We start from the raw sequence: 27,779 nt of genomic DNA, 5'->3' as shown, positions 1-27,779 counted from the left end.
ATGGTTTTGTTTTTTTTGTTTGTTTTTAATTTGCAAAATTGTTCACCTCATTGTTTGAGAGACAGTTGTGTATTTGTCAAAGCAGAGTGGAACCAAGGATAAAACTTTATCCTTGACTGGAGCGTTTAGTGCAGGACTCGTGCAGGAATTGAATCAAAAGCACTTCAGAACTGCTGCTTCTGGAAATCAGGTGAAGAAACAACATTTTGATGCATGAATATCACATCACAGCTCCAACTAATCAGTCGTACCGCTGTTGCTGATGGATTTCTTTGTGCTATCAAGCACTTTGTCTCCTTTTTTTTATATCTCTTTCCTTTGCCATTCTTCGACCATCTTTCCATCTCTCTCTCTCTCTCTCTCACGCTGACATTTATTTCTCCAGGGAAGGTTATCTGGCCACACATTCACTTGTCAGAATCCACCTGTTTGATGTTCACTCTCCCGTGAAACCACAGTCTATTAGTATTGGCTCCTGAGCAGTTTCTCCCAGAGCAAATTGGGGTCAAACGTCTTGCGCGAAGGCAAATCGACAGAAAGAGCTTCTTATTCACTTTCCAGGTTTGCCAGTGATCCTCCTCTGGTCACAACCGACTTTTTTGTGCACTTTAGAGCAACGCCACCCACCCGTAACGGCTAATGTCTGTTCTCATATGCAGTGGGATCACAGAGAGGTTAACGCTGCTGTTCTACAGAGACATCACCCACACCCTGCTGTTTGCTGGGTTTTTTTTTTTTTATCTGACTGCCCTGTAATTCTCTGTTGCCGGATCGACTTTAAGTCAACACCCATACTTCCTCACATACATCTCATCGCATCAGTATTCATGTATCGATTTCATCTCTGTCTCATTTTCATCATCAGTTAAATCTTTCTTCCCCTTCATCAACAGTTTGTTTGTGGCTTGTTGATGCGTGGGTTTAGAACACACAAACATAAACTGAAGGTACAAAATATTATCTGCAGCTGCATAATTTAGCATAATTTACATCTCAGCTCAGTTATTTTAGAGTTTTAAGGATTCATTTCAAACCTTATAATGGTTTATACCTGGATTTACCTTATCAGTAATATTTTTAACTCTGTGTGGGATGCGGGACGTTTGTTTCTATCGATAGACTCACAGTGAGGATATGTTTTATAGCGCATAAGCATAGGATTAGGGAACAAAGAAGACAATCAAAGACAGAGGCTCCAATGGTCACAACAATTACACATGCATGAATCTGCAGTAATCCGTGGAAATTGTGTAAATTTGCTTTTTAATAGGGGTCAGCTAACCTTGTGTATATCTCTTCCCCTCCTGAGAATTTCCAGCCTCTCTCTTGTTTCCCCTTGCTGAAATCAATAATGGCAGGACACGAGGCGACGTCACAGTTATATTTATCAGGAAACACGCCTTTGAACCGATCCTATCCATCAAGGAGGGGGAGGGATTTATATGTATAATAACAAGGGAGTGCGATATGGAAGCTGCGCCCAGGGTCCCGGTTGTTGGAGGCGTCTCTGCTTTGTTCCACCCTCGAGGTTCTGGCTGCCTCACTGTCTGTCGAGGCTACGAACGCCCATGTGCCATGGCACGATCAAACATATTCAAATGCTTGTATTTGCCTGGGCCTCTCCTGTATCTCATTAGTCGGTGTATTGCTCTTGGCGACCTTGGGAATTGTTTAAAATTCACAGGAACAGACCAGGACTTCAGAATGTGTTTTGGTTGTTTACCGTCTGCTGCCAAAGTGGTTTTGTGCAAACAGTTTAAATCTTAAAGGTCACAGATGATGGATAACTATTACACTCTAATGTTTGCCGGTGTGTGTGTGTGTGTGTGGCCGCTGCTGCTCTGAAAGGTGCATCAGATCAACGTGTGAGATTTTGGTGCTGAGATTCAACAGAGGTTTATGAAAAAGACACACAAGGGAGGTGAGACTCTTGCCCTTTAAAGACAGCTGGAGGACATGGGTGAAGTGAAGCATGTCTCCAGCATGATAACCGTAATCTCATTCATCTTGAGGTCATCTGTGGAGGTTAACATGAACTCATTTTCTGAGAAGGTCTGTGCACCTGTAATATTCTCTAGAGATGTGGTTAAAAAAAAAAAAAAAAAAAAAACCTTTTGCCTTTCAAAGGCCTTGTTGGCACATTAAACCAGTCATCTAATGTCATAACTGTTGTGTAATAGGTTAAAGGAAAATGTGAGGGGTTTTTTTATTTGTAAGACACGGACACAGATAAGATCTCGGCAGGGTATAGGTGGATACTGTTTCAGAAAGAGAGAAACTGTGAATTAAGCTCTGAGGAATAATCTTATATTTCATGTATTGCCACCTTCAAAGACTTCTTTGAAGCCAGAGAATCACATCTGGTCACTCAGATAGTGAAAAAAAAATCACACTGGTTTATTTATATATTTGTCTTGTTGAAAAATGCTTGTAGGCCTGAAGAAACCCATAAATAACACTATAATACACTTCTTTATTGTAACTGTCTCATATTGTTGTGACAAAATAATCTTAGCTCAAAGGTACGCTTACTAGCTTTTTGGAGCTTTAAACTGGATCTCACAGTCTTGTCAAGTCAAGTCACTTTTATTTATATACTGTAGCCAAAAATCTAATTCACACATTTCCCTTAAAGGGCTTTAAAATCTGTACAACATATTTTATAACACTCTGTCCTTAGACCCTCGAAACACCCTTTAACAGGGAAAACCCTCCAGAAGAGCAACATAGGAGGAAACCGTCTTCCAGGACTGATGGATGTGCAATAGATGGGGTTTTTTTTTTAAACCTTTTCTCATTCAGGTGAGTTTTTCTGAGAGCGATGCTCTCTTTTTCACTTTCCCCACCCAGATGTATCATGCCTGACCAGGGGATTGAACCCTTCTCTAACCTTTAGGCCACCAAAGATGTACAGATGAAATAACACTAGCAAAAAACAGAATGACAATATGAGGTAGATAGACTGTAAACATGTATTAATATGATATATATGTTACATACTGTATATATAAATACGGATAAGAACAAAACCATTAAAAAGACAGGTTAAAAGCATAATTAAAATTTAAGTAAAGGTTTTCTGATAAAAGTTATCATTTCTTAAAGTGATTTAAAAGATGCTACAGATACAGATGTTGGTCTGAGATACTCAGACAGGGACAGAAGGTGTGGCTGAGTTTACTGGAGGATGAAGATCCAGATCCAAAACATCTTCCCCAGCTAAGGGAGCCAGCTCAGGTCATATTCTGTATGACCATGTTATTACATGAGCAAAGTGACATAGTTTATTTGATGACACCTGAGCCAGCTCCATTCACTGAATAAGACGTTTGAGCTTTTCCCATCCTCAATTCTTAAAGATGCTATTATGGATTCTTCTGCATCAACAACGGATCAATGACAAATGACTTTGTGACAGTGACGAGGTGTCGTTCCGTGGTGACAAACCTCAGAGATATTTATCACTCGACTCAACAGTTCCTCTCATTTTTACGCATTCATTTAACATCCTTCAGCTCATTGTTTTGGGTTTTGGTTTTTCAATGGAAAAACTCTAAACACCTACTGTATGCTACCTGAACCAGCACCGAACTGCAGACATAGAAAGTTAGCAACTAGCTGGTGAACATAGTGGAGCATTTCGCTACTAAATATCCAGAAATTTCCTCCAGGATTTGGTGGAGAACAAAAACAGAGCAAAAACAAGAGTGATTATTGGACTTAAATTCATCTGGTGGCCAGAAGCACAACTCCAAATGAATGCAAGTGTTGCTGTGTGCCTGCTGGATGTGTAAAAAGTTCACCAAATCAACTTTATAATCCAATAATATGTCAAATGTTGAGTTTACAGCTTGTTTCTGCTGCCACAATGTGGCCAAAAAAACTCAGTTAAAATGCAAGTTTAACTCACAGAAGCAACAAATTGATCCAAAAACATCTCATCTGTATGCATGACTTCTTTTATTCATCCATTAAATCACTTACACAAGACCATAGAACCATTCAGGACATCATCCATCACAATTTATATTTCTCCAACACATTCTGACACCATGCACACAGATCATTTTTTTATTACAAACATTAGAATATGCTCTGTGCACTAAAAAGAAAACACTACCGAATGCATATCATTAACACAATCCTTACATGTAAAATCTGAATTAAAGTTATTAAAGTATTATTAGGCCACAACTAATCTTTAGGGTATCAAATCAAGAGGGAATAAAAGTGTGGAAGCTAAATGCATAGAGATGTACAGCACTACAGTGATAATCATTAATTTATCTATCCAAAAGGTTTTAAAAGATTTGATTCATAATTTGGAGTGGGGTGAGGCTGTAGTGTGTCATATTTACATCACATTGCGTGTTTAGACCACCGACCTGTGCCATAAGGAGATTTAAGAAATCGAATGCCCAAGCAGAAGTATGAATCAACAGTATGTACATTACAATACAGCTATTTGCAACAAACATCGGTCTGTGTGGGGAAGTGCATCTTTATTTTGTCTGCTGTCATTGGCAGTGTTGGCGGTGCCATTACGTGATTCTGCTGGTGAAGATGTGTGTGAACACCACACAAAAAGGCACAGAGCGGATGTCACAGTGCTTTCCAGGACAGGCAAGAAGGTCACCCATCATATGACATACTATACTATAAAGATCTACTATATACAATAATTAACAACCTGTTTTGGAATGATGAATTTTGACAACAGGGTTGGATTTGGATCAAAGTCTTCATTAGACTATGAATATTATCGTATTAATTTACAACTGACCTGTGTGTTAACACACACAACTAAATGTGCTCTATACAAGACCAAGAAAAAGATATGAACAAATGATACAATCCCATTTCAAAAACATCAAGTAATCCATCAGCAGTACTTCAGTCTCTCTTCAGTACAAAGAACAAAAAAAAACAGCTGAAACAAGCGGTGTTTGTTTCAGCAACAAAGAAATATCACTGTGAATAATAAAGTGCTGCTAAAAAGATAACCTTCTTTAAAGAGAAGAAAGGTTCGAAGTGATACAGCAGTCATAGACAGCTACTTGTACAGCTAGGCGGAGTGAGATTTCACCAGCAACTGTATACCATACAGCACAGACAACCGAAAGAGAGAGCTAAACATTACTGCAGAATTCAGTGCACGAGGCGAAAAAACAGGCCTTGCACAAAAGCAACAAGTGTCCACCTCATAGGACAGATAATGGACATAATGGTGTGCAAGGAATACTGGGATTTTGAGTGACAAGCACTTTCAGGACAACGAAAAACCTTTTGAAAGAGACTGACATTCATTTTTGGTCCCCATTATTTCTTTACTTCTTTCATTTTTCTCCGTAGTTGTCACAGAGCAACTCCCATTTGTGTGAGAAAAAAAAAAAAAAACGGACAGCTCTCAAGTCGATTCACCAGACTGTCGAAGCTCCGCAGATAATCTCAACTCAGAAATACTTAAGTGAAGATCCTCCATTGAAGCTTTCAGTCTGGATCAAGCCGGTCTGACCTGAAACTCAAACTGATAAAGGCTGAAATGGAGGCAGACGAGGCTTGATTGTTTTAGACAGGCACTTAAACTCACCAATGTTCTGGTTTTGAGAGACAGATTTTGGTTTTGTGGCTGCTGATTGTGAGCGTTTACTTATTTCGTGTCATGTTAAAACGGATGAAAGATTTATTTATTCAACTTCACTGCCGAGTCGTTGCTCTGTATCTGATCTGTACAGATATTGTTCTTTCTTGCACATACCCACTTTGATATGAATGTATTGCTAAAGAGGAATGGTGGAAAAAAAAATACATAAATAGCGGATGAATTTCTTGATACGTTATCGGGAACACACTGAAACTGATTTGTCTTTGTGGCTGAAAAATCTAAAAAATAAAATGACAAAAGAATAAGTAAATAAGTAACAAATAGGTGTAATAGGTGGCGTGTTACCATTAATCTAAAAAAAATTAATTGAGGATATTGAAATCCTCACAGCAATACGCCAACATATCACAGTGTGTTTGTTTACACTCAGTAACATTCTCTGAAAAAAGGTACATATACACAACTTACAACTCCTTATCAGTGGCGACCTTTTTTTTTTTTAAAGGGTGGTGCTCCATCTGGTGGAGGGAAACAAAGTCGAGCTGTGCAGAATCTACAGTGCTAAGAGTCTACAGTGATACAGTATTACAGTGTGATCAATAAGAACAAGTATTTTGCACAGTGACGCTGATCTCTATAGCTACCGCGCTCTTTTGGCAGGTAATAAGAAACTGCATTGTAACAGGCTACAAAGAACATAGCATAAGCACATATCAGTAATATATTCAGTGAAAAAGTTATTAAAAAAGGTTGTTTGACTGATGCAGACACACATTTTCCTTCTTTAAAATATCTTTAAAATATTTAAAAAAAAAAAAAAAAAAACCTTCCAAATCTATCCTCAACTGCCCTCTCCACATCCACCAGGTGATATTGCTCATCAAGTTTCTGTTTCTTTGCGTGACACGAGAGGAGCAGCAGAAGACGTCATGTTGGAGAATCACACAGGGCTGCTCTGTGTTTGGTAATGACCCCGAAATGTGGTGACAGTGAGAAAATTATTCTACCAATGGATCTGTCTACTTCTAGTTAGTAGACCCTTCTCGTTCCGCCTCGGTCTGAGAAAGAGTTTGTTAAGAGAGTTAAGAGGCGGTCACTCAGAGCTGAGAGTCAGCTCCCAGGCTGTTGAGCTCCTCTGGCGAATGCTTTTCGCCTCCGGTGGCGGCTGTCTGGCGGAAGCCGGCCGCGATCTCGTCGAACGTCCGGCCCCTGGTCTCTGGCACCTTGAAGTAGGTGAAGATGAAGAACATCAGCAGCAGCAGGGTGAAGATCACGAACACGTAGGGGCCGCACAGATCCTGTAAAGAGAAGAGAAAGAGGAAAAACAATTATCTAGTGGCGTCCTAACAGGGTTCAGCCTTTAATCATATGAATATCATTGAAAATGTAGATTTCACAGATACTATGGAGAGCTAAATTAAATGTGATGACTTTCAGGCTGTAGTAGTATTAAGGAACTGAGCCTCTTTTCCTACTTGCATGTCTATGTCGTCTTCTTCTTTAGTGCATTGTGAATTAATTATTTCAAGTATGATCATTATGATGATCAAGCTGCCTGTTTCCAATTCTGTGAAGACTGAAGCAACTTTCCAGGACAATTTGTAATTAATTTTTTTAAAGGTTTTTAATGGTAATGGGTCAGAGTAGACTGATTCATCTCCCTTGTGTGACTATCGCAAGCATGTACGTTAAATGTAGTTGCTTTCCCATCACACGTTCAACAATTATGCCCCATTTCGTCTTGGTGATATGCCAGATTTGTGCATCACAACCAAATTTTTTGATTTTCAAAACTGCGGGTGACTACCATTATGACTGACGTTTGTAGAACTATATGAAAACGTGAGAGAGGATCGATTTTGCAGGAGAAAAAGACTTTTTAACTTTTAAAAATCATAAATGGTGGAAATTTGTCATAACTGAAATTAAAGCCTATATGTGTAATTTGTGTTAGGACATGTAATCTGAGGGGAAAAACATATTTTATTTTAGGATTAAAGATTATCGGCCCAACTGTAATGTTGCACATTATAATGTCACCATCTACTTACAACACATTGAATCATTATCATTCACTCTTTCCCTCTGCCATACTTTTCACTTTTAATTATTACAGTCTAATTCTAACTATATTATATATTATTATTAATTATTATATATATTAAGCATTATTAAGCAGCGGATAATTTGATTGGTCACAACTGGTGGCTCTCGGCCGTAATCAGTTGGAACAGAACAACTTATCAACCAATCATTCAACACAGTGTGATAACAAAGTGAAAGTGTGTTTTACTTATAGTGTGAAATGAGGTGGCCATCACAGAGAAGTGACTTCTTGTACTAAAAAAAATGTTACAAATACAAGATCCAGTGTATTCTTCCACTCACCTCTACATACTGGAAGCCCATTCCCACTATGAAGTTGGCAGTCCAGTTGGAGAAACCAGCTACAGCGATGGCTGAAGGCCTGGGTCCCTGGGAGAACAACTCCGCCACGATGAACCAGGGGATGGGACCCGGTCCGATCTCAAAGAATGCGACGAAGGCGAAAATGGCCACGATGCTCAAATATGACATCCATTTGAGTTGGTCCTACAAGAACAAAGCACAAGTATGAGGTTATTTTCTGGCAACTACCTCCAGCGAGTCATTATTTTAGAATAATTACAACATCAAAGCATGTGTTTGTTGAGGAGAAACCTACCAGCAGAGCCAAGGCAATAGTCATCAGGACGGCAGATCCGGCCATTCCCAGCAGCCCCAGCAGGTGCAGAGACCTGCGTCCTGCACGCTCCACGACAAACAGCTACAGCACAAAAAAAAAGAGATGGAGAATAAGAAAATAAGAAAGTGATTCAACCTATCCTTTACTGCTCAATAAAGCTTCTATATTTGCTACTCTGAACTCTGAGGACTCATCCTAAAGGAAAACACTCCAGTGCACCAAGAGAAGAGATGCTTTCTACATTTTTAGCAGCAGCAACAAAAGCTGAGACTTGACACTGTTTGACTGCCAAGTGATCCCACAGGAATGACCAAATTACCACACTAACTATAATTTCTGGGTAAAAATGTTGCCATAACTCGATGCTGTTGACACCTTTTACCTTTCTATACTGTGATGATTCTGCTATAAACGTAAAAGGTTTACGCTGTACTCACCGACACCACAGTGAAAGCTGTGTTAACGACACCGGCTCCGATGGTGGCATAGACCGGCTGCTCAACTCCGGCTTTCTCAAAGATACGAGTGGAGTAGTAGAATACCTAAAAATATGACAACCACAGAGAGTAAACATGAGGGAGTTTACTTTTTTTTATTTATTTTTTTTACACAGTTGACATGTCGATATGTTGAGGATGTCTTCCTCTGTTTCTAATGTAGCTGTGTGTGATGTAGTGTGAAACGTGTATGAACGTGTAGCAAGCATGTCAGCGAAAGTGATGCTTTGGTTTCGGTGTCTTTTCTTCAGAACCTCGATGACAGTTTTCAGAGTGGATAATGATATAATGTCTGGGCCTGGAAACTCACAGCGTTGATGCCAGACAGCTGCTGGGAGAGCTGCAGGACGACGGCGATGAGTAGGGGCTGGCGGTAGAGGGTCGAGCGGAACAGTTCGGGGATGGTCACCTTCTTCTCCCTCATCATCTGCCGGCTTTCCTCTTTCATCTCCTGCATGTCGGCGCTCACGTCTGTGGTGCCTCTGAGCTTCTTCAGCACTGAGGGGTGCAAGGAAAAAGGTGTCTGCTTTTTTACTTCTGCTTTTCTTTGTCACCTTGTTTCTTTTTGTTAACATCTTTGGACATTTTAGAAGCCCACTGGAATCTGTGATGACTATTGAAAGTTGAGAATCCTTTTGAATTTTAGGATAGAAATATCTCAGTTATCAAAATGTCACCTCACAATAACAGCTTCACATTTTAGACTCTGTAACCTCTTTTGTGTTTTGTTTTGTGTGTGAACCTACCAGTCTTGGCCTTGTTCTCTTCATTTTTGTTGATGAGCAGAAAACGAGGGCTCTCAGGGCAGAGAGGCAGCAGGACACACTGCAACAAAGCGGGGAGGAAGATGAAGGCCAAGAGGAGCGGCCACAATTCAGCGTTGCCCATGATTGACTCCAATCCAAACACCTACAAAATAAACCAAGACACACGTCACACAATGCACGCATTTGTAAAAAAATAACCTGCACAAAATCAACAAGGTTGTATTGTTACAATGTTACAGTGTTATGAAAATATACAGCTACTATCCACCGACCTGTGCGATGAGGATCCCCAGGACGATACCCAGCTGGTGGAGGGTGCCCAGCGCTCCTCGTAGGGATGTTGGAGAAACCTCGCCCACGTACATGGGCACGAAGCCTGTGGAGAGGCCGGAGTAGAGGCCCACCACAAAACGACCGATGATCAACATTTCCCAGGAACTCGCCATCCTTGAAAAACCCATCAGGGCGGCCGCCACGAAGGCCAGGACGTTGGCCATGAGCATAGAGTTCCTCCTATAGGCAGCAGAGAACAGATTTAGCACATTTAAGTTAAACCCTAAATGTACAGATTTGCATTAATGTGTGTTTATACCTTCAAGCACAATAGTAAGTGTTGATATTTTGGAATTAACTTTCTTTGTTCATATACAGTTCTAATGTCCTTTATTTTAATCTTTATCTTGTGATTGTCACAGTTTTGTGTTATGTACTTTTTTTTAGTTTTTTGTGTGGACCAGAAATAAGAATATGGGCTATAATCAATATATAATTAATATCATAACATTATGAAAAAGTAACTTAACACTAAATCCACTTTTTCAAATTAGAAAATTATATGTGAAGTCACTTTATAAAGCTATCAACTGATCCTGGTCCTCATCTACAGTGTTCATTACAACATACAGCGCATTTTGTAGCATTTTTCCACAGTAAATCATTTATCATTTGATTATGTGTCTGGCACATATGCAAGCTAAAAATGGAGCGTTCAGCTGCTCTTTGAATTAAAAACCTTCTAACAATCACTCATCTCAGCTGTGATCTTTAATTTTCTACACCTTATATGGATGCACCACGGTCTGTTTCTTTTACAAAAGCCCGAGGCATGTGCTATTTTAATACCATCAAGGCTTTTGTTTACTTTTTACCTTCCAAAGCGGTTGACGAAGAGTCCGACGGAGAAGGAGCCGAAGATGCCACCGACGGAGAAGATAGAGACGGAGATGGACCAGATAGCTGTGAGGGCGCTCTTGGTGATGGGCTCCTGGTAGCGCTCGAACCATGTCTCATTGATGAAGTTCTCGATGATCTGCCAAAGGGGAAGAAGAAAAAAAGTTGAATGTATTTTTTTGTAAAAATACACAAGCACAACCTGAATAAAAAGAGGATTCATCATTATAGTAGTGGTATTATGTCACAGTATTAATGTCATCATTACATTTGTATAAGATCTTCAGAGCCAGATGATGTGCTTTGTATAATTGAGCTTTTTCTATGTGGCCAGCAGATGGCAGCACTGCATGATGATGACTATTTCCTGGCAACCAGGAAGTTTACCAGACTGAGCCAAGTGTCAAGTTTCTGTTCCCCTCCCCCGCTCCTATTACAGATGACTATGTTGACAAACACACCCTGGCGACCTAGTGACGGGTAAAGTAGAACAACCTCCGCCTGTTAACATCACAGTGAGACCTCTCATATGATTCAGAAAGGTCACAACCCTGTCTGCAACCTCCCGTAACTCTGACCTCACCTCTGTTCATCATTACCACGCTCATTACCAAATGTTAACTCTGGCTCTGTTATACGCCTCTGTGATAGTGTAAGGTCACCCGTAGTTGTTTTGAAACACTTGGCTGTTGACCTAGTATCAAAACTTGTAATGCACTAGAGCTCAGTGGTGTCGTATGGAATACATGTTCTGCCTTTGCTCAGCAGTGTCCTTATCAACCAGTTATGAATAGTAAGGCTATCATCTCGTCAAGGGCTTTTCCATGGTGGAGGGATGCATATAGAATGACACTTTGACGTTATGAACACAGCACTTGGGTCAAACCCACTATCAACTTACACTCACAAGACCTTGCTCAGTGATATTACAAGTTTGTCATCATACCCTGTACTGTACCCCCTGACCTTCACTGCATCACATCTACCCATAAAAAATCTGCTTTATTTAGAAGAACTCTTACTGAGCTCTGAGTTTGCACATTTGCAAGGAAGGCCAGGCTGTGACAAAAAAAACTCCCATGAATACAGAGTGCTTATAAAAAGTGAAGGTGTTCATATTTTATTGTTTTACAATATTGAATAAAAGTACATTTAATGTGGATTTTTTTTAACTGATCAACAAGAGTGACTCTACAAAGTGACCTAGATTACTGACAAATATAAAATATAGAATAAATGTTTGCATAAGGTTTAATACAACACACCATGCCAATTGGCTTCAGAAGTCACATAATTATTTAAGTGGGGTACGGCTGCAACTAATGATTATTTTCATCATCGATTAATCTGCTGATCATTTTTGAAATTTCTTAGAGCCCACAGTGATGCCTTCGATTCGCTTGTTTCATCCAACCGTCCGTCCAGAAGATATTCAATTGACTGTTACATACAGTATGTCCAAGAAAAACCACATTCTCACATTTAAGAAGCTGGAACCAGACAATTTGTGGTATTGTGGTATATTTCTGTCAGTCGACTAATTGACTAATCGTTGCAGCTCTAGCTAAAGCAGAGTGTGGTCGAAGCGGTTTCGGTTGTTTGTAGAGTAATACACGTGTATCTGTTTTGTTTTTCTGTTGATTAGAGTCAAAAAAGCCACATTTCGCAGTGTATAGGAGCTATAATTATCAGGCTATATTGCTAACGTGACACTTTAACAACCACTGATCGGCAGACGGAAACCTGAATATCTAATCATGTTATTTTCTGCTTCCTCCGCAGTCTTCCTGTCAATAGACTGGCCTATATAGTCCAAACCACCTGCTGGCTCTAACCACACCATGAAACAAGCTGTCTATTCATGCTGTCAGGCTGTCAGCATATGTTGTTTGATCTGGCTTGTGGCCAGGTCGTTAAGGTGAGCACTGTCTTCGTAGCACGCACAAAAACAACTTTAACAGATGAAATTATCTTTCTTCAATCATCTTTGAACAAGTGGCAAAAATAATTAATCCTAACCCTTCTTGGATTCAAATAGGTCCAAAAATAATCTAGCACACAGGAAGTGATGAACAGTATTTTATATATGTACTAGGGATTAAAGCAAGAAAAGATATGTGAGCCTGAAAAGTTGTCCAGGAGGAAATGTGTACAATGTATTGAATCAAGTATGACATGAATTTAAAACTGCTCTATGCCTGAAATCATGCATAGTGCCTGAGAGCTTTAAGCGCTGTGTACTGCTTCAGCAACAGCACTTTAGTGGTTAGAATTCATAGCTTCAAGCTAAAGAAAAGTAAAACCTATAGAAACTAACTTCATCAACAGAAAAAGTGATCTCAGAAGAAGCAGAGAAGCCCTAACTACCAATTCTGTTTCCAGAATTTTAATACTAACAACAAGACAAAGATAATAACCCTTCCATTAAATTACTTCCCAAATAAGGATGTTTTTGCGGTGTGGAACCAGCAGATATGCAGGAGGGAGGAGGGACATCAAGCTGGATCAAGGCCCTTGAAAGAGCGTCTCTAATCAGAGACGCTCTTGCACATTGCAAGGGCCTGCGTCACCAGCAGCGGCAGCAGCATCACTGCAGCCTTTACCGCAGCCTTTATCACGCACGGGGGGGAGAGAGACGCTGGCGATAATCTCAAGTGTTGTTGCTGTATGAAAGTTTTATTTGTAAAACTATAGCCTCTTAAGTGGTCATTAGTAATAAAGGATTATGAGAGCCTGTGTTGAGTAACAGCTTGTTCCGTTTGCACGTGACACTGCTCAGACTTATGTGTATGTGTGTGTGTGAGAGAGAGACCTAAGCAGGCTATTTGGGGGGGGTTGTAAAGAGCTGGGAGGGCATGTTCACACTGGCCCAGTGTGTAACAAGCCGCATATTCACCTCCTCCCTCTCGATCTGCAGCCCCTCACTCACCACTCACAGGGCACTCGGCTGAGCTACGTGAACCTGAACACGTGCTGTTTTCATGGTGGAGGCAAAGCTTTGCTACGCTAACAACTGAAGTGTTGTAGAGGAAACGCAGCGGATTAATTGTTATGAAATATCAGTAGGTCTTAATTACATTTCAAATACCAAACATTCCCAGCCTCTTTAAATGTGATGATTTGTCTGGTTTATATAATTGTTAACTGAATATCTTTTTATTTAATTATATTGAATTTGAAGACGTCACCTTGCAAACAATTAATCAATGAATTGAGACGATTGGCATATTAATCAGTGAAAATAATTCATCATTATCTGCAGCTCTAGACCGACTGCAGTCTGGTACATCTATAACTAATTCATATAACTTAATAAAAGGCTTTGTTACGACTGAGTCACACTTCTATTGTGTTTGCACAATCCATGACCATTGCAGTTTTTGCCTGAATGTCGTAAGGCCTTGAACGCCCTCTTTAACAACTACCTCCTGTTTCATTTTCCCTTAATGACGCAACAAGAATAAAAGATCATATTTCCAGCCAGACCCTCTCCTCTGTCTATTTCAGCTTTTTTTTACTTTTAAGAAATGAGGGGACGCACTTGACCTTTCCCCGATTTTCAGAGACAACTGATGAAAGCTGCCCTCATTTTACGAAAGCATCCTTCACATCAAAGTCCAGGACAGCTTTGACAGTGTGATGATATTGGGTGAGCGGTTCAGATGAAAATCAGGCTGCCCTGACAGCTGCAACTGTAGATCACTGTGACAGTCAGGAGCAGCGCACCAGAGAACGCTGCGTATGTCAAAGGTAAATAAAAGGCAGAGCTCTGGATTGTCTGGCGACACACCTGTGACCTGTGGTCAGACAGCTGCGTTGCCACAGGGTGTGTTCAGACCAACGCAAACTGGCAGACACGCAATACAGTGTAGATATACTCCAGGAAATGAGTTTCTTAGGTGTACCTCTCTGTTAATAAAACCTACTTTAGATTTACTTCAGAGGGGGGGGCTTTTTGTACTAACTTGCATTATCATGGGGACAGGTGGCTGTCTACCTGCTTCATTTAATTTCCTCCAAAACTCTTTGTCTAGATTTTTCCCAGCCTGCTGCCTGTCGGTGGAGGCCCATTTTTGGGCATGGACACGCTGTTTTACACAGGAATCACTGTCCTTGGATCTGACAGGCATGAATGCGGCTATTATTATCTCACCCTTTAACCCACCCGACTCCTACTTTCTGTCTTGTTCTCCAGTCCCATAAGGGAAGGAACACCAAGTGCTGGAATCAGCCTAGCTGAAATTGTGATCTATTGCATGAATGATAAACAGACTCCAGATTTTTGGCATCTTGCTTGCTTGAATACATCATTTCAAATATATGCACACAGACACATATCTCACCTTCTGAGGGGCATTGATGACACCCGTGTTGTAGCCGAACTGCAGAGAGCCGATCACAGCTGCTCCGACGCACATCATCAACGGGAACGTTATTTGCTGGAAGGGAGAATAGAGAGAAGAGGAGGAAGTGTTGTCAGTGAAGAGACCATTTTGGCAGGTTCTTTATACAACCATCCAATAGAGCTAGGATGAGTGAAAACAAATATGATCAAACTTGTATCTTTCCAGTTGCACAATATGTTTTTCTTGACAACAAATTCCCATGCAGATCAGTTTACAAAATGAAATGAAATCAAACGGATGCAAAATGTTTTTGGAATACAGCGTATACTGTCTTGCTGTATCACTGACTGACTTTGTCTCTTGCTGGTATGCCTCAGCAACCCTGGAAATATCTGACTTAAAAAGGAAAATAACATGCTTTTTGAGATATTCTGTCATTTAAATACTGTTGTGATGTTTGATGTCTATATTAAACATGTGCAAAGTCCCAAAACTCTGAACACTCCATTTGCAAAGTTACCTGTATTTCCCCATTGAACTGACATCAGATTGCTTGTTTTACCTTTGTTGCTAACGTCGTTCGCATTGTCCACTTGCATATTTTAGGAGCTAAAACAGCCCGTTTCATCAGAGGCTGAACTGAGGAACTGCTTAAAAGGACCAGTATAAGACAAATAAGGAGTTTTTAAAACCATAAATCACGCAAAGATATTCCAGTAGTGCCCCAGAATAAAAATATAGTCATGGAAATGTGCATGTTATGTCCTCTTTAACAGAATGTTCAGGTTGAGGAGCATCTAATTTTACCTTCGCTGCCTGTTCATAACCAGTATAATGAATGCTCTGTGAGAAATGTCCTAAAATATCCTGGAGATGTTTGGTATCAGGCCATGTTATGCAATACGGTGAAATCGGACTGCACATAAAAGATGTCTCATGACACCTAGAGGGGTATTCTCAAGAGAAGCAGAGAAGAGGTGGAGAGATGTATCTTTGAACAATGAAGCAATCAGACACTAGTTCCACGAAGGAGGGTTACTGAGTTATCCAGATAACTTTCCTGAGGTCATGTCTTCCCGCATCTCAGTCCAGGTTTCAGATCTGAGGGGCTTCCAAGTATAACTCAGCAGAGTTTATCCAGATAACTAAGTAAACCTGCTTCTTGGAACAGGTCCAGGTTGACCCCAGGTCTAAGCATGTTATTGTCTGTGTTCCTCTTCCTGTTATTACAGAGGTGATCTCGGTAAAGCCCGGCAGATTAGAAGTGATTTTCCTCATACCACGAAGTTAATAAACCAGAGTGGAGTATGTCGCTGTCTGTTTCCTCCTCTCAGACAGGAGAACAACAGCTCCAAGATATGATTTACCTTTTTTGTTGTCATCCATCCTAAGTTACTTTTATACTATATGTGTTTCAGTGAGGACGGAGAAATCACCTGAAACACTAGCGAGTCGATGTTGCACGTACACCACGTTTTCAGATTTATCTACCAAAAGTGCACGTGGTCTCAAATTAAATATAGTGTTGACTACTTTTTCCATCTGTAATATCTCACCACCAGTCATCGTGTTAGGGTGATGACTGTTTTTAAGTCCTGTGATTCATACCAGCACTTCGCCACAGTGATTCACATCAGATAAGTTTCTTATGATATGGCAACAAAGGATTTTTATCCTGTGGCAGACTCTTTACTTGCAGAGAAATGGGCAGAAATAGAACATATTTTTCCAAAGATCAAACCTACATCCTTTCGGTTATGTTTCTAATTTTACCTGTAGACCATGTGTGAGAATGGACACAAACCCAGGAGTACCTGAAGTCCTATGACCCACCAAGATATTAGATCAATGCATTAACAAAAAAACTGCGACAGCCCACATTTATCCTGGTGATGTGTCCTTCAGCAAGACAGTGTTCAGTCTATGTCTGTATTGCACTTGCACCTTTGCAAACATGGCAGCACCTAATATAACTATAATAAGTAGCAGTATTTTTTTAAACCTGCATTAACTGGGTTTTTTTGCCGTCTTGGGGGCAGCAGAAACAAGCTGTAAACATAACATTGACATAATATTACCTTTTAGGTTGATATGGCGATTAGAAAACAGTTGCCTAGTTACACATCCAGCAAATATAAAGCAACATTAGCATTATTTTCTGGCCACCTGGTGAATATAAGTCCAAATATTCACTCTCCTTTTGGCTATGTTTTTAGTCTATGCCACCTCCTGAGTGCTCTGCACTTGCTAAATGCTCCATTATGTTCACCAGCTTCTTGCCAACTCTTTCACTGAAAACAGCTGCCTGATGCTTGGAAACGATGGTGATGAGAGCGGTGACATTGAAGTAAATTCGTGGAATGGAAAACCAAAACAATAACTTAAGAGACATTAAAACTCTGTTGAGCTGAAGGGGTTCATCGGTATGAGTGACCTCTTTCACACACACACACACACGAGTAGACATGTGATTTATTGTTGATGAAAATTAAAAAAATATATTGAACATAGCCACTTTAAGTACTGATTCAGATTCAGTCAGACAACTCTGACTAAAAAACCCTGAGGCTGATTCACTGGAATTCCCATTTAAGTTTCCAAAGAAGAAGACAAATAAGGCAAACCGACCCCACCAGATTTCATTAAAAGAATAGTCTTTAGAAACTATTTGAAAGGATTATGCATGCTCCTTTGTAATATCAAAAAAAGTGCTTCAGGCTTCTTTTAAATAGCAGTATTCCTGGTGACAGGGGTAGCCTGGGTAACATGAGTCTACAAGGGTTTTTTTTTTTGTTTTGTTTATGAGAATTCCTCCCCTGCATGAAGAACGAGGCAAGCTAGATGAAAAAAAAAAAAAAAGTCCTGTGTGTTTTTGGGTGCAGTCACTCCAGCGTGTTCGGTCGAAAAAGAGAGGCATGGACGCTTAAAGACCCACCTACGCTTCTGAGCCAATAAGGACTCTTGTTAGGAGGGTCAGCAAGTCCATGACAGGACTGTTTAGACACAGTATATAAACACACACATACACTTTTCAGCGTTGTGGGCCGGGCTCTTAAAGGAGCCACGTTACCGACGGGTAGACCAACCAGATCTGATGTCATTCTGTCACTGATTGGACATGAACAAGAAACAACACAAGGTTTCAATGAACTACCATCTGTTTTTGACTTTTTTTACAAAGAAATCCTGTGTCTCTGGGAAAAGCCTTCGCTGGAGTCTGTTTGAGTTTTACTGTCTCTGGGGAAAAAAGCTGGAGTTATTTGCTATTGCTAATACTCCCTTAAATGTGGATGTTTGAATCCAGCTGCTGTCAACGTGGGGATGGCAGTGTGAATTCACTTCTTTGTGACATCTTTACCTTTAACCTACATACTAGGAGACCTCCCTCAGCCTGGCCTCAGGGCATACATACCGTTTACTGTTCAGAAGTTTAAGTCCAACATGTTGCAATCAAAATGTTTAGAAACATTTTTCATTAAAAATTTTCTTTAAAATGTGATAAATAGGCTTTCATCTACTATTACAGGAAATCTAAATGTTCTACTGTTAACATTTATTCTAGTGTCATATCATGGATATCAGCCAAACCTCCCCTGCTCTTCTTTTGAATGCACTTCCTCTCTGGGGAAACATTGATGTCACACCCAAAAAACAATTTTATGATCACAGCCTCGAATTAACCACTGATGGCCAGTCCTCCTCTTGTGCATTAAGGACGACCTTTATAATAATAATAATACCAAACTTTATCTATATCCCACTTTTCTTAACAATGTTACAAAGTGCTTTACAAAAGAAAACAAAGCCAAACAAGGAAGATAAAATAAGGCACAGAGGTAAGGACACGCTACCTTTGGCAGTACACTACCTTTGGTGATCGCCGTGCCACGTTTCACTCAGCAGCAGCTTTCAATCGTGTTTACATTTCTGAATGGAGCTTTTGTATTCGTTTACTTACATATAATGGCATAGCTAGGCGTTCACAACCTCGCTAACGGTCACACTACCATGCTAATCTACACGTGTACCCTTGAATCTGATTACAGAAGTAGGAATTGACTCTCTTAGAACATTAAAAATGGAAAACTGACAACAACAAACAGGCCGGATAGAAAATGCAAAATGTCGCTTAGGAATTTGTTCACATTTTCACTATTTTACCTTCCGATTAGAAATGTAAAAAAAAGAAAAACTCTGGTTGGGCGTGGATACAACAGACGAACCCAAACCGGATTTGATTGGATGTTGGTGCTAATTTCCATCGGTGCTTTTTTTTTCTGACTAAATACATCAAATTTTGAAGCCTTGATGTTTAAAAAAATTAAGTATCTTTTAACACGATATCAGAGGTTAATTTAAGCATTTGACATACTGCATCAGCACCTGGTGTGTTGAAGGTTATAACCCTTCTCTCCTCTCATGACTTTACTTTATTTAAATGCTTCAGATTTTTTGATAAACCAGCATGCAAATCCAACCTCTTTGCATGTGAAAAGTAAACCATGTGATGCAGGTTGGCTGTTGGTAATAGCTTTGGTTGCTTGGCACCACAGACTCACTTCTCTTATTGGGTAAACACTAACACAGCCAACAAAGACTGATAGTGAACAAAGTCATTTGATACATGATACAGGTAGAAAGATGGGAAAATGTGCAAATATTAACAAACCAGCCCACACTCTACAATACTATTCCTTCTCTAGAAACCTTTATTGGATTACTGATAATGACGGAGTGAATTAGAAGAGCTCTTTTGTCCAAATTAGGATATTACGCAACCATATCAGCTAATATGTAAACCATCTTTCCAGTATTTATGTTTAAGCTGAGCCCCATCCAACATCTAAAACCTCTTTTAAACAGAAAATTGATCGATGAGATTCAACAAACATGACCCTGCTCTGATCACTAACCCTAAAAGTACATGTTCAGTTATTGAATGTGACTCTTTCTTTCAGTAAATCACATCTACTTCCGCTTCAACACAGAGAACCTAGAGAACCACCAGGAAATGGTAACTTATGCTTTGACGTGCGAAGTCAGCTGACAGAGTGGTGACGTTAATCTTTTAAAAACACAAGGAGGTTGCGGTAAATGTCTTCTTTCAAGAAAATGACAGGGTTTGGCCACAACAAAGAATGTCAACAGGAAAGACACGGTGCTGCAAACAGCAAGTCTAAGTTAAAGTGAAGACAACCTACAATATTTGAACTTCAACAAGACAGATGAGAATAGTTTTTAGGTGCACTGTAGTTGTTTAAAGCCACTAGATAATTTAATACATTTACCATTAGTTGTTCCCTAAAATGTGAGTGGTTATCTGGCCCCATGTTTGTGTCTGTAATGCTGGATTATTCTTGCAGTATGCTCAAACACTACAGTTGTGTCTCTTACTCCTCAAAGTAAAGCATAGCGGCTGAAAAAAGGGAAAGTATTTAGATAAGTATCTAAATAAGGATGATAAGGTGACTCTATACCTCAACACTAAACCACAATGCACCTCAATTTCAAGCCAACAGGATGCATCAGGGGACGAATGTAGAAGCTGTAGTTTCTAAATGACACATATTAGTAAACTGATAAAATCAGTAGATGACTCTCTTCCTGTGAGCTACACGGCCGATCCTGTTGTATCATTTTATTATAACACTACAAAGTTTGTGACTCACTGCTGAACTCGCAGAGGTTTTCCTTTAAAGGAGTACTGTCAGTGTTAAATTATTGAAAAGGAGAAAAAAAAAGGCAGAAGCAGACTGCAATACGGCTCCTTTCAGTTCCTCCTTAACCACAGTGAGCCAGATTCTTGGTGATGGCCTACGCAGCGAGCATCACGTCCCTTCACACGTCACCTCTTCAGTCTCAGCTTACACAGCTGTGGAGAATCCAATATGTGCCTCGTCCTCACCTCCACCCGACTCCCCCCCCCCCCCCCCCCTCTGCTCTATTAAGCTCCAATTCCTCCTCATCGTGACCTGTGTTGTGGGGACAGTTTCCAAATCATCTTGAATGTTTGTTTTAACTTTTTCGGCGCAGAGATGGACGTAATCCACTGGATTAGCACAAGTCAGACTGTAGGACACTGCTGTCATTAAAGTTCAGGCCCAAATACTATGCCTAAATGTAGTATTTTTAAAAAGACATCTTTTTATTTTATACATTTTTTGTATTTTTTGTATTATTTTCCTGGGACTGCTATGTGATTAATAAAACACTTCTACATTGATAACTTTTGACTTCAATTCTGTTACTGTTGTACATTTGCGCTTCAGGTGATGTGCATTGTAAATAAACTGAAGTTTAAAAAGTGAAATTAGCATGAACTGCAAAGCAGAACAAAGGCATTGTGTTTCTGTAACAGAATATCTACCTCATTTCATAATTCTGATAAGATCCATCCTGCCATCCTGTATTTAAATGAATGTGCAGCCTGTGGCTTCTTTCAGGGCACAAAATTAGCACAGGCTACCAGCCAAATCCTGGTAAAATATGCAAGTGCTGGGTAGATTTGCTTCACTCACCAGCTAAAAAGCAATGGTAATCTATAGAGTGGCTGGTAAAATTTGAACCTTCACTAGCCATTTGACTGGTAGACAAAAAGAAGTTAATTTTGCATCCTGCCTTCTTCTAAAGGCTGATCTCTATGGAAAAAAAACCCAGATGAATAATGTAGGAGGGATGGGCAGGTTTGCCTATGAAAACATACTTTTTACTTATTATTCAAACAACGTAGAACAATAAGAACACAGCTTATCTTTTTTGCGTGTTTGACCTTAAGCATTCTCTATTGGCCTTAGAGAGATTATCTGTATGTGCTGTATACAACATTAGTAAAGACGACTGGAAAGTGTTTAATGCTAATCCGCCAGGGCCAGTGACATTCCAGCCTGTTGCAGTGTAATCAGATAAAAATGTATTTTCAGTTGTCTCTTTGTTTAGAAGGCTAGTGTTGCAAATACAAACAATAGGACTGTGGTGAGTGACATTTTTCATTGAGGTAAGAGACAGGATAAACAAGATTGTCATCATCAACAGCAGAACATTTACAGGGAGGGAGAGTACAAAATACACGTACATAGCTATCATGGTAGTAGACACACCGAGTTAGAGGTAAAGTGTGTAATAATTGCATAATTATTAGATTAAAGAATGACTCCATCTCTGTTTTTTTTCTGGGTTGTTCAAATGGAAATGTCCACTCAGCTGTTAGCAAATAGCAGTAACCCCTCCCTCCTTGGAGCAGCAGCAACAGTGAGTGCTCCGTCTGTGTCTGTTAGCACCGAGCACCCAGGAAGAGCACTGGGCTTTGATCCAATGTGACATAGTGGCCAAACCGTATGAATATATAATGTGGTTTACACTTTGACAGGTCAACAAAGTATATTTCACATGAAGCTGCAATGATTAATCAATCATTTAATCGATCAACAGATAATAGAATAGTTGTTTAAGTCATTTTACAATAAGAAAACGCCAAATATTTGACACTTCAGCTTCTCAAATAATAGTATAATAATACCTTTATTTATATAGCAGTTTGCAACACACAATTTAAAGCTAACAAAATGGGAGAATTGACAGTTTTTCCTTGTGTTACATTATAATAAATTGAATATTTGGGGGTTTTAGACAGTTGCTTAGAACAAAACAAGACAGCTGATGACGTCACCTTGAGCGCTAGACATTCTTTCACTGATATTCAGATGCATTTTTCAGTTTCCAGGTGTTTTGAGGCCAAGCAATTCATTAATCATAAAAATAAACTGTAGCTGCAGCTCTGATTCCACATGTAATAAATCCCCAGCAGTCTAATCTATCAATACTATTTTTGGATACTTAGGTTCTCAGTGCACAGGTCACATAATGCAGTAAAAGCCAAATGTAACAGACAAGTTCAAACTGATTATACACCACCATCAATGAAAATAAACGGATGTGTGAAAGTCAGAGGTGAGGCCAAAGATTTAAAGGTCGAACACAGACGTTAAACCCCTCATCAGCTCTGATTTATGAAATCTGGCAGCTGGTGGTTCATGGGAGGGGGGGGGGGGTACTAGCTGTCCCTGCATCTCCTCCATGTGAACAGTGAGCAGTACAGTATGCACCAAGCCATCGGGTTTGCTAAGAAAGTGAATTAAACATGCACTCTTGCTTGTTCATTTCAATTAAAACCCCGCTAGATCTCTTAATCCCAACTTTTGCAGCAAAGCCTCATTATGCCTCATTAGAGCACGGCTGACAGTCACACTATAAGATATACTGAAGGGAGCTAGTCATGCAGATGAAAGTAAATCTAGAGGACTGTCTTAAGGAGGGCAGGAGTTGGCAGATGGCTGAAAAGCAGTGGATGGAGAGGAATTAAGCCTGTGCAATTAGGTCTGTACAATGTGAGGCTGGTCGTTGGCTCTGGACTCTAATCAAAATACCTGGGCTGTCAAGTCTGTCAGGAAGCAGATATTTGGAGGCTTGTCTCATTCTAAACACACCAGGTCAACTGTATGCTTGACCCCAATTACCATTTTTACTCTTTGTCGAGGAACATAAGAGGGCCGGGGTGAGTTTTCAGCACAAAACAAAGCCGTTTGTTCAGAATTAAGCTCTTCGAGATGGCTAGGAATGTGAAGTTAGACATCATTAACGTCATGTTTTGGTGCAGAAGCTGTGTGATTAGGGTAAACAACATCACTATAATTAGACTACAGCAGCACTGAGAGAATTGAATTGAAATGTGAGTGAAAAGTAAGAAATTAAAATCTGTAAGTCTGTGCTTCTATAGCTGAAACAACTGCACAGTTCATAAACATGGACCAAGCCTGTTCTCTGAGAACAGGACCACACCTCTACCAAAACAATAGTTGCTTGGGCAGGTTTTAATACAAACACTTTATTAAACAAAAGCATTTTCACTTCCCTGAATAATTATTACTTCTAACTAGTTCTACAACTTCCAACAGTATGTTATCCTTTCCTGTGAACCGGCATCACTTGCTGCAGTTTCCGCATACTTGACTTCATCTGCACACACCTAGGCAACACCGTGCACGAGCCAGGTATGAAAATTCTGACCCCTAAGATGTTTATTAGCCTGTGCTCAACTGCTGTTTAACTACACACAGCACTGCTAGCAACACTGGAAGCAACAAAACATAAAAGAGGGGGGCGAGGCAAACATCCTGGGAAGGAAAGAGTCAAGGCTTTTTGACACCGCAGGGTCGGCTACTGCGTATTCCCTCGGTGGACTCTCACTCTCTCTGGATATCTGTTGTGTTGGTGTCACAGTGGAAACTGGGAACAGAGAGGACCATTCCCATCACGTCCACACAGCAAACCCACCCAGCACAACATGCATGTGCAGGGATAAAATAACAACAGCTAGGGAAACATTTTCTGACCACTGTGTCAGACTGAGCTGCACTGCACTGCTCTACTAGGCTTAACTTACACTAATGAGGAAGTAGAGGGAGAAAGAAGAGTGACGTCTTTTAGTGTACGTGCCGAATTGTACTGTAGGTCTGTGTATGTAACAGAGACCACAAGCACTAAAACAGAGACAGTATTATCAGATACCAGATAAGTCACATTTACTTTCTGAGCAATGAGCATCACGGTCTATAAAAAAAGACACAGTACAGTACAACACTGATACCTCGCCTGTAGAGCAACTATCTACTGTAGATCGAGTTTGGATGCACTAGTAAAACAATAATGGTTTAATTGTGTTTCTTTGATACTCAGAATTGCATTTATGACCGCAACTAACCTTTATTTTTGTGATTAATCAATCAGTGAGTCTAATAAAATGTCAGAAAACAGCGACTAGTAACTCTCATGAGTTCTCAGAGCCCATGATGATGTTTCCAAATGTCTTGCTTTGTCCGTCCAAAACTAAAAAACACAGACTTAAACTGTTAATCAATGAGTCAATTCACAAAAAATCCTTGATAAATAGTTGAAGTCATTTGTCATTTGGGGGCTCCATTCTCTCAAATGTGAGGATTTGCTGCTTTTCTCAGTTTCTTTTCATTTTAAATTGAATATCTTTGGATTTTGGATGCTTGGTCAGACAAAAACACAACATTTAAGAACATCACCTTGGCCTCTGAGAACTTGTTTGTACTTTACTTTGATTATTTCAATTACCTGCTACTTAATATGTAATCAACTAATCAATTGGTCAATAAAATGCCCCAAAAGAGTGAAAAGTGTCCATCACTGTTTCCTAAAACCTACAATGATGTGCTCAAATATCTCCTTTTGTCCCGAAGCAATACATTATTTGTAATGGAGTTGTTGCATTGCGACTTTAACTTAAGTAAACGGTCTGAATACTGAATAGATCCATCACTGGTCTTAGCCTAAGGCACAGTTATAAAAGACTGCGGGGTATGAATAGCTCATGACAAACTTTAGTCACTAAGCCTTAAACTACAGTCTACAGTGACATAATACTGCATAATACCCCCCAAACACACATAGAAACACACACACACACACACACACACAAGAAAACTTTACAATAAAACTAGAAGAAAGTTAAAATTTAACAGAAAAACTATTGATTCTTATGTAGAGAGTATATGGATATATTTTGTAATAAGTGCAATCACACACTGGAATACTAAAATATAACGTTAAGTACGACTTTGCAATATATTGATATATCGATATTGTGATATGAGACTAGATATCGTCTTAGATTTTGGATATCGTAATATCGTGACACTACGTAAGTGTCATCTTTTCCTGGTTTTAATAACTGCTGATGTAATTGCTGATGTAATTTTCTGAACTTACCAAAAATCTCATGGTGTAAATCTTTTGTGAAAGCACCAACAGTCATCCCCACATTACTGTCGCGATAACGATATCGTGATATTTGGTCAAAAGTATCGTGATATTTGTTTTTGTCCATATCGCCTAGCCCTTCACGTAAAGGAGGTAAACTGGCGCCAAAAAAAGTACGATAATGTCAATTAAAACTATATTAAATGGCAGCTGAGAGTCAGAAACATTACTGAATAATAACGACGCAACAGATTTGATTAATATCAGCTGTATCGTTGCTGCTGACGCTCCGTCATGCCACATGTGGAAGTGCCTCATGGTTAAAAAGTGAACTCGATGAACTCGTTGGTTAGTAGAAACACACGCACACACGTACAGACTTTGACAGCAAAAAACCTGACAGGTTTGACAGGATTTCAAAAGCTTGTTTGTGAGTCACAGTTATAAATACCTTTCCTGAGTCCATGGCTGCACTGTCAAGGCAAATATCTGCTCTTCTTTGTCTTCGTGTTAGTTGAAAGGCGATGCAAGAACTTCCTCGGGGTCTCCCGGTGGTCCCGTTCAGAAGGCAGTCATCTTAAAGAGTTTTTTGCTCCGTTGAAATGACTTCAAAACTTCAGTCGAGTGTTTGTTTTCTTTAAGGAAGTCACTATAAAGTGGCTTTTTGTTTTTTAAAAACAAAAAGCCTCACTTGGAGGTCGGATCTGTTTCTGTCTTTCTCTCTCTTCTTTCTCTGTCCTTTGTCGTTATATTTCAGAGCTCCTGCAGCTTTAATTCACAGCCTCATGGATGTGAAAAGTCGTCCAGGATGTAGTTTTCTAACCGCTGCTGATGTGGTAGTAGGTACCGCCTGTCTAGCTTTATGAAAACTAGTCCTTGTGGACATACAGCATATATTCGTCGTTCTGACGCAATTTTGTGGGGTGTGTCCCTGGAAGCCCATCCTTCCTTTCAGCCAATGACAAAGCTTCTGTATGATTAATACAGCACTGCTGGCTGACGGAGGAAAGGCAACTTCAGGGGAAAAAACCCTCTTAAATCACTGAGCAATAAGTGCCATTCAATTTAAAAATATATTATAATGCAAATGAACTAAAAGTCACAGTTTGTTTAAAGATTTTCTTCAGTCATGAATCACTTTTTCAACTCTTAAGATACTGACAGTGGAAACACGTGATTTTCTCAATATAAAGCCAGATTTATTTATTTTTTTTTAATTTTTTTGGATAAAAATGACATTTTCACTCAAAGAATGAGACCACACAACATGATGAAGAGGTCATTAGTGCACTATACATATACTATACATGCTGTTTTTACATAAACATGGACATAAATATATGTTCATACTTTATATGTACAATTGAAAGTATTGTATATGTGTGATTATTCTTGTATTTCACTTTCCAACGTGCAAGTGTCGGGGTGGACAATATGGATGAAACCCTCTATCACAGTGTAATTTTGGTGCCACTTTGTTATGAGGCATCCTTCACAAACAGTTGTAATAAAATCAATTACTAATGCTTTATAAAACTGTTATAAGGGTTGCCAGGTTGTGAAAAATCCCTTTGACTGATTGCACCGTTTGACCACTTATCCTCCAGAAAAGGGCTGCAGAGGATGTGGTCTGAAATCCATTTAATGACTTATTCAGCATGTATTGATTACCAATATGTATAACTGCATTATTAACAAATAGAAAGGATAAAAACCAGCCAAAGACATTTTTCACAACCTGGCAACCCAAAACTTGTTTAATTGTTTATAAGTGATCTATAAAGCAAATGATTTATCAAGTGTTAATAAAGGTGTTAGTTACCACTTAGAAATGGGTCCCAAATTGGTTAAAGCATTATCACATCATATTGGTAACATGCCTTGAAA

General features: G+C 39.6%; 1 protein-coding gene across 1 annotated transcript; it reads right to left on the bottom strand.

The window, feature by feature from the left end:
- Nucleotides 1–3,938: 3,938 nt before the first annotated feature.
- Nucleotides 3,939–26,789, bottom strand: slc2a1b (solute carrier family 2 member 1b). Its single transcript, XM_042407110.1, has 10 exons — nucleotides 26,344–26,789; nucleotides 15,108–15,203; nucleotides 10,743–10,903; nucleotides 9,867–10,107; nucleotides 9,574–9,736; nucleotides 9,138–9,325; nucleotides 8,768–8,872; nucleotides 8,310–8,411; nucleotides 7,994–8,197; nucleotides 3,939–6,903 (listed from the first exon to the last, which is right to left on the bottom strand). The coding sequence occupies exons 1-10, from the start codon at nucleotides 26,356–26,358 to the stop codon at nucleotides 6,703–6,705; spliced, it is 1,476 nt and encodes a 491-aa protein (XP_042263044.1). The 5' UTR covers nucleotides 26,359–26,789; the 3' UTR covers nucleotides 3,939–6,702.
- Nucleotides 26,790–27,779: the final 990 nt, after the last annotated feature.

This window comes from Thunnus maccoyii, chromosome 3 (genome assembly GCF_910596095.1).
Source record: "Thunnus maccoyii chromosome 3, fThuMac1.1, whole genome shotgun sequence".
In the NCBI taxonomy this organism is placed as follows: domain Eukaryota; kingdom Metazoa; phylum Chordata; class Actinopteri; order Scombriformes; family Scombridae; genus Thunnus; species Thunnus maccoyii.
The sequence above is the reverse complement of the archived record's forward strand: the minus strand, read 5'-3'. Positions and strand labels throughout refer to the sequence as shown.

Bases quoted from the DNA above. Each gene is read 5' to 3' on its own strand.
- slc2a1b (XM_042407110.1), bottom strand. The intron at 10,904-15,107 runs GTGAGATATGTG...CCCCTTTGGCAG, and splicing joins TCATCAATGCCCCTCAGAAG to ATCATCGAGAACTTCATCAA. The intron at 9,737-9,866 runs GTCGGTGGATAG...TTTATTTTGTAG, and splicing joins TGGGGATCCTCATCGCACAG to GTGTTTGGATTGGAGTCAAT.